Raw genomic sequence first — 5,714 nt, 5'->3', positions numbered from 1 at the left:
ACAAGTGGAGTAAAAACATACACAGCGGTTGAAAATGTCATGCTAAAGAGTGAGCAGGTTAACGATAAGACTGCAGAGTAGAGCCACTTTTTAGTCTCCTGGAGTTTCACAGTTCATACTTCCCCAGCTGTACTCTCCTCCGTCCTCCAGCCGGTGGTCCTGACTGCGGGCTGCAGAGTCCGCCATGAAAAAGGCTGCCGGAAGAGTCCAATCACCACAAGGGAACTCAAGAGATCTAATCCTACAATGATCTCATTTCAGCCAGATAATAACACTTGTGGCGATTAGAAGCCATGTCTGTCCCACTCTTGTGTTCAGAAAGACAAAAAATAAAAAAAATAAAACACAGAGATTAAAGCAATAACAGACATATACATGCAGGGGTTTTCACACTTCAGCGAAGAACCCGCACTCGCCAACACCTCATCCCAACCGAGTTAGAGTGGATTAAATGGAAATATGAATGCTTTCATTTTCAGAGTTTTGCAGAGGGAAGGTTTTGGATTCATCTGTCTGTGGGTAGAGCAGAGGGAGAGGCGCTGAAGCTGAGCGGGGCTATTTGTTGGGTGTGAGAGCACTACAGCACAGAAATAAACAGGACCTCATAATGAAGCAATGCTGATGAAGAGGTGAGAGTACAGCTGGAACAGAGGAAGGGGGATGTAGAGGGGCTGGGGGTGCTGCTCTTTCAGGAATAGATAGTGATGACCTCGCGGCCGCCACCGCGAACCAGAAGGACCCGGTTTAGACCATCGGTGAGGACCTCAAGGAATTCCATGTCTGTTAGGTTAAAGTTGAAGAAACAACTGGAGGAAAATTCGCTTTTCAGTCGGGATTTTATGGAGTGTGGTTTGGTGTTGTGGCCTGTTAGTGTATCTCATTCAAACTCTTTTGAAGGCTGTTGTTTCACCCTCATAAAACAATAATGAGGGGTAAAGGGTAAAAAAAACCCATGAGTTTTCTACTCTGTGTCGCGGTCCAGTGGACTTGCACTAACCCTGTGTGTGCTTTTACAAGTTTTTTTGTGTGGTTTCAAAAACTTTAACAGCTTCCTAACAGCTTCCTAACTTTTTGGGTAATTGTTTTTAGTTTATTCGGTCTGGAAAATGTTTTAGTCTATTCCCAGCTTCAAAACCTTTCTTCAAAAATACCTATCTTCTATTAACCAAGCTTAATAAAAAGAAATGAACGTACTTACTATGAAATTAAAGTAAAGGAAAATACGGCTATTAAAAGAAACATACTTAGTGCCTAACACCATCTATTAACGAAGGATTTCTCTGATTTAATTACATAATCACTTGTAAACTTACTTTCAAGTGAAGGAGAAACCTTTTTTTTACGCTTTCCATTTGAGATTTCTGTGATGAAAACTGTTCAGGTTCTCTCATCTCTGAAGAGAACTTTTTAAAACCTCCCAGCATGTCTTTTAACATCACCTCACAGACCAATTGTTTTTTTCTTACTCTGTTTCCCAGATGTGTAAGTCTTGAAGGAGTCCTGTTGGTTTTATGGGTCCTCAATTTCAATTAGTGGGACCACAGAGTGTCTGGCTTCCACAAAGCAATAGAAGTAGAGTTATAGCTCTTCTCCCTGATTGCTGCAGTATGACCACAGAGATCTATAAAGAACTACAGGTGGTAGATTTTATCCTAGCATGCAGAAAAGAAAATCTGAAAACATAGACAGGCAGTTCTAAAAGCTACAGCCAAGAGTCCGAATATTTTTGGCAGTAAAAGTTTTTCGGTTTTTGCTTCTTCATACAAGTTGGAGGTGGGCATTTTTACTACCCCAGGGAAATATGCCAAAGATGTTTTAATATCAATTCATTCTTTCTTGCAGCAGCATAATCTTACATTAAGAAAATAAAATAGAATAAAATTCTACTTCTATGTTAAGTTAATGTGTTGAGAAAAATATTTTTTGATATCCATGATTATCCCTTAAAATAAATGTAATTTATAACATTTATTTGAAGGAAGAATTAATTCAGGGTTTCTGTACTGACTCAAATGTAAGACTTTTTAAGGCTATTATGAATAGAATTTAGACGTATATCTGCAGAACTCTGCTAACTGCTCACAAATTTGCACTTACCCATGGTAGAGGCAAAGAGGTAGCTAGCTATCACGGGTACATTAGCAGCTAGTTAGCGGTAGCCTCAACTGTCTGGAGTCACACAACGCAATGAAGATGTTTGAGTGCCACTCAAACTTTTGCTTGACAGAAAAGTCCCAAGAGAAAAAAAATACATTAGATATACAAGACTAACTAGTCCTGCCGAGATTACATTTAAGATATGTGATCAATGTACTAAAGGCCAACTTATTTTTTAAATACATGTAAAACATTTTGAGGCCTTAATTTTAGATATAAGTCAGTCTTAGGGAACCAAATGGCCTCCTGTGCACTTTGGACACCCCTGCATGCGGTTCTCCTGATAAAGGATACAGTTCTCATCACCTGTCCGGTTCTTGGGTGCCCCTGGCATGTTCAGGAGAACTAGTTTGGCCTCTGAGGACTTTTTAAGGATGACTTCATTCAGCCGGAGCGCTGTGTGCATGCGCCGCACATTAGATTGGTTCCTGAGAGGAGACAAGTCGAGAGAAAAGGTCAAACTGATTCCCGCTGGTTGTTTCAAAGCGTCTTGTGAGGCTCAGAGGTGATGCAGATGGCAGATGCACATTCGCACGTTTATTTTTATAACATCCTCAGCTTATCATGTGCCTGACTGGATGGGTATGAGATGTGGATTCATGAAATGAGGTTCATGGGGACTTCAGTACTTACAGGTTCTCCCACTCTCTGCAGCATTATAAGAAGAGAAATAAATCTTTATAAAAAAAAAAATTCTTCATTTTTTTTAAGAAAATGTGATCCTAACTAAAAACAACCTGAACATCTTGTGTTCTATGGGGAAAGCATTTGCTTTCCGATACGACACAGATATCTGAAGCTTAGTATTGGCCCATACTGATCTGATACAGAAAGCCAGCGCTGAATTGACTTAAAATGTTTCTCTTTTTTTAAAGCATAAACGTACTGAATTACAAATTTATTTGATAAGTCTGCCCCAATACAGCACATGCAAATATGCCAATAACTTCACACTCTTGGTCAAACATGTAAAAACTGAACACCTTTAATTTATTCAGTCAGTTCAGTTAGGAGTATAGCAGCCAAGGTAAAAAACAAATAATAAAGAAACAGAAACAGACAAAAACAATAGGCTAACTATCTTGGTCATGCATGTAAAAAAAGAACTTCAGACGTTTAAAATGATTCAGAAAGGAATTCTTAATATAACGTACAAGTAATAATAAAGAATGGCGTCACTCAGAGCACAAAGCATAGAATTAAACTTAATAGATAAGCCATTATGAATTAGGCCCATTGTCACCGATACCTGATCTAGAAACTTTTTCTATCTCAGGACCAACACAGATACTGATATTGGATTAATTCATCTCTAGCTAATAGTTCATAGAGCATGGCTAGGCACTCACGGCTTCATGTTGAAGATGTCCTTGATGTCATCATGTGTGGTCACTCCGAGAGGCTTGGCTGCTTCACCGTCACACTTCTCCGTCCAGGTCCTCTGGATCTGCTCCCCGGGACTCTGAGCCTCTTCTCCGGGGGTCAGCGGGGTCGCTGGGGTGGCGGGACTGGCTGGGGTGGTGTTGTCATGGATGAGCTGGACCTGAGCAGGGGGGGATACAGGGGAAGAGGCCGACTTTGACTAATGAGACGAGAGGAGAAAGAGGACGAATGTGGATTCACGCACATGTTAACACGGAAAGTCGAAAAGCCACAGTAGAAGTGGAATTATGGGAATGCAGGTAAAGTTACAGAGAGCCACAGTGTTTGAGAGAGGAGAGGAAGGAGAAAGGGGATTAAACACTTCTGTTTGTGTTTCTTCAGCACATTGCCTGTCTGTCTGAACACACACAGGTTCTTCATGGCGTTAGAGATAAAGCTGTTATCAGTTTAGAAAATGGTTTTCCCTCTGGACTGAAGTGATCCAAACTGTTGCTAGTAGTAGCAACAGCAGTCTTACATTTTAGGAAATACTATTGATATTAAAACATCTTACAAAACAGAATGTTCTACTCGGTGTGAGTTCTGAGCTAACTTTCTGCAGGCATACTAGTGAATTGGACTCTCTTGTGGAGGCAGATCCTACCTCTTCTTCAGGTTTCTCCTCTTTGCTGGTGGCGGGCGGCTCCTCAGTCACACTCAGCTGGGTGGTCACGGCGGCCGGGTTCTTACGGCGAATCGATCCGCGGGAGGAATCAGTGATGCTCTGGATCTGTGAAGACACAAAAAGAGGAGAGAAAAAAGGTGTGATACATACAGATGTTGTTTTGCTCTGTTTTTATCATTACATTCACAAGGTGTGTGACATTTATTAGTCTCTTGCACTGAAGACCAGACCCTTTTGTATCATATAAGCATACTTTTAACTTTTTCCTCGATGTCATCAATAACTCTTCTGAAGTGTTCCTTTGTCTTTATGACACTGTTTGTTCTGATATTTTCCAACGAACCTCAACGAACAGAGATGGACTATATTTACTAATTCAATTACATCTGAAAGCAGTTGGGTGCACTGGAATTATGTATGTCAGATTTACAGATTATTTGCAAAAATGAGCACAATCACTTTTGCACTTTCATGAACTTTAATATTTAACATAGTGACAGAGTCAGAGATGGGGCTCCAGGATGCTTTGTGGTTTTCTTTACATAGCATGATTTAAAGGGGATGTATTATGCATTTTCCTGCCAGATAGTGACATTTTGTAGAACAATCAAGTAACTATGACACCTGTATATCAGACGTAACTTAAAAATTAAACTTAAATCTTAAACATCACAATTTGATGCCTTGATATTGGCCTCATTCCAACACTCCAGCTTCATCACAACAATGCTTCTCATTATGCTGTTAACACTAGAAGTGTTGGACTAAGAATTAATTCATATGATGAGCTCAGCAGACTCACAGTTCCACCAGGTGCTTACTCGTTGCTGCAGCCACTAGTCTGGAGGAGCTGAATGGATAAGGCGTGGAGGAGAGGCGCTCAGTGAGGAGAGCTCAGCTGGAGACTACAGCTCCATGGAGTTTTGTGCAAACAAGTGAGATTTGTAAGAAGCTTTTAGGTCCCCTTGAATGGTAGGAGATGAAAGGATTTCTTAAACATGCATGAAAGAATCAAAGCAAGACTACAGGTATGTTTCTGATGAGGAAATAACACTATAATGTGATATACAGGGGCTGCACAGTGTCGCAGTTGGTAGAGCTGTTGCCTTGCAGCAAGAAGATTCTGGTTTCAATTCCCGGCCCCGGTCTTTCTGCATGGAGTTTGCATGTTCTCCCTGTGCATGGTGGGTTTTCTCCGGGTACTCCGGTTTCCTCCCACAGTCCAAAACCATGACTGTCAGGTTAATTGGCATCTCCAAATTGTCCCTTGGTGTGAATGTGTGTGTTCATGGTTGTGTGTCCTGTGTGTCTCTGTGTTGCCCTGCGACAGATTGGCGACCTGTCCRGGGTGACCCCGCCTCTCGCCCGGAACGTCAGCTGGAGATAGGCACCAGCAACCCTCCTGACCCCACTAAGGGACAAGGGTGTAAAGAAAATGGATGGATGGATGGATGGATGGATGGATGGATGGATGGATGGATGGATGGATGGATGGATGGATGGATGGATG

At 41.5% G+C, this 5,714-nt stretch overlaps 1 protein-coding gene across 3 annotated transcripts in view; it reads right to left on the bottom strand.

Moving 5' to 3' along the window:
- Positions 1 to 284: 284 nt before the first annotated feature.
- Positions 285 to 5,714, bottom strand: part of slc12a5a (solute carrier family 12 member 5a) — a 149,834-nt gene continuing 144,404 nt past the window's right edge. For 2 of the 3 annotated variants that reach the window (XM_017304943.1, XM_008408932.2), the window contains exons 22-26: positions 4,184 to 4,309; positions 3,507 to 3,739; positions 2,791 to 2,805; positions 2,452 to 2,585; positions 285 to 780 (exon numbers count right to left, since the gene is read on the bottom strand). In XM_017304943.1, coding sequence (XP_017160432.1) covers positions 689 to 780; positions 2,452 to 2,585; positions 2,791 to 2,805; positions 3,507 to 3,739; positions 4,184 to 4,309 — 600 coding nt within the window. In that variant the 3' untranslated portion in view covers positions 285 to 688. The remainder of the gene's footprint in view (positions 781 to 2,451; positions 2,586 to 2,790; positions 2,806 to 3,506; positions 3,740 to 4,183; positions 4,310 to 5,714) is intronic. The other variant, XM_017304944.1, reaches the window with a different exon arrangement.

This window comes from Poecilia reticulata, linkage group LG5, assembly GCF_000633615.1.
Source record: "Poecilia reticulata strain Guanapo linkage group LG5, Guppy_female_1.0+MT, whole genome shotgun sequence".
Taxonomy (NCBI): Eukaryota; Metazoa; Chordata; class Actinopteri; order Cyprinodontiformes; family Poeciliidae; genus Poecilia; species Poecilia reticulata.
The sequence above is the reverse complement of the archived record's forward strand: the minus strand, read 5'-3'. Positions and strand labels throughout refer to the sequence as shown.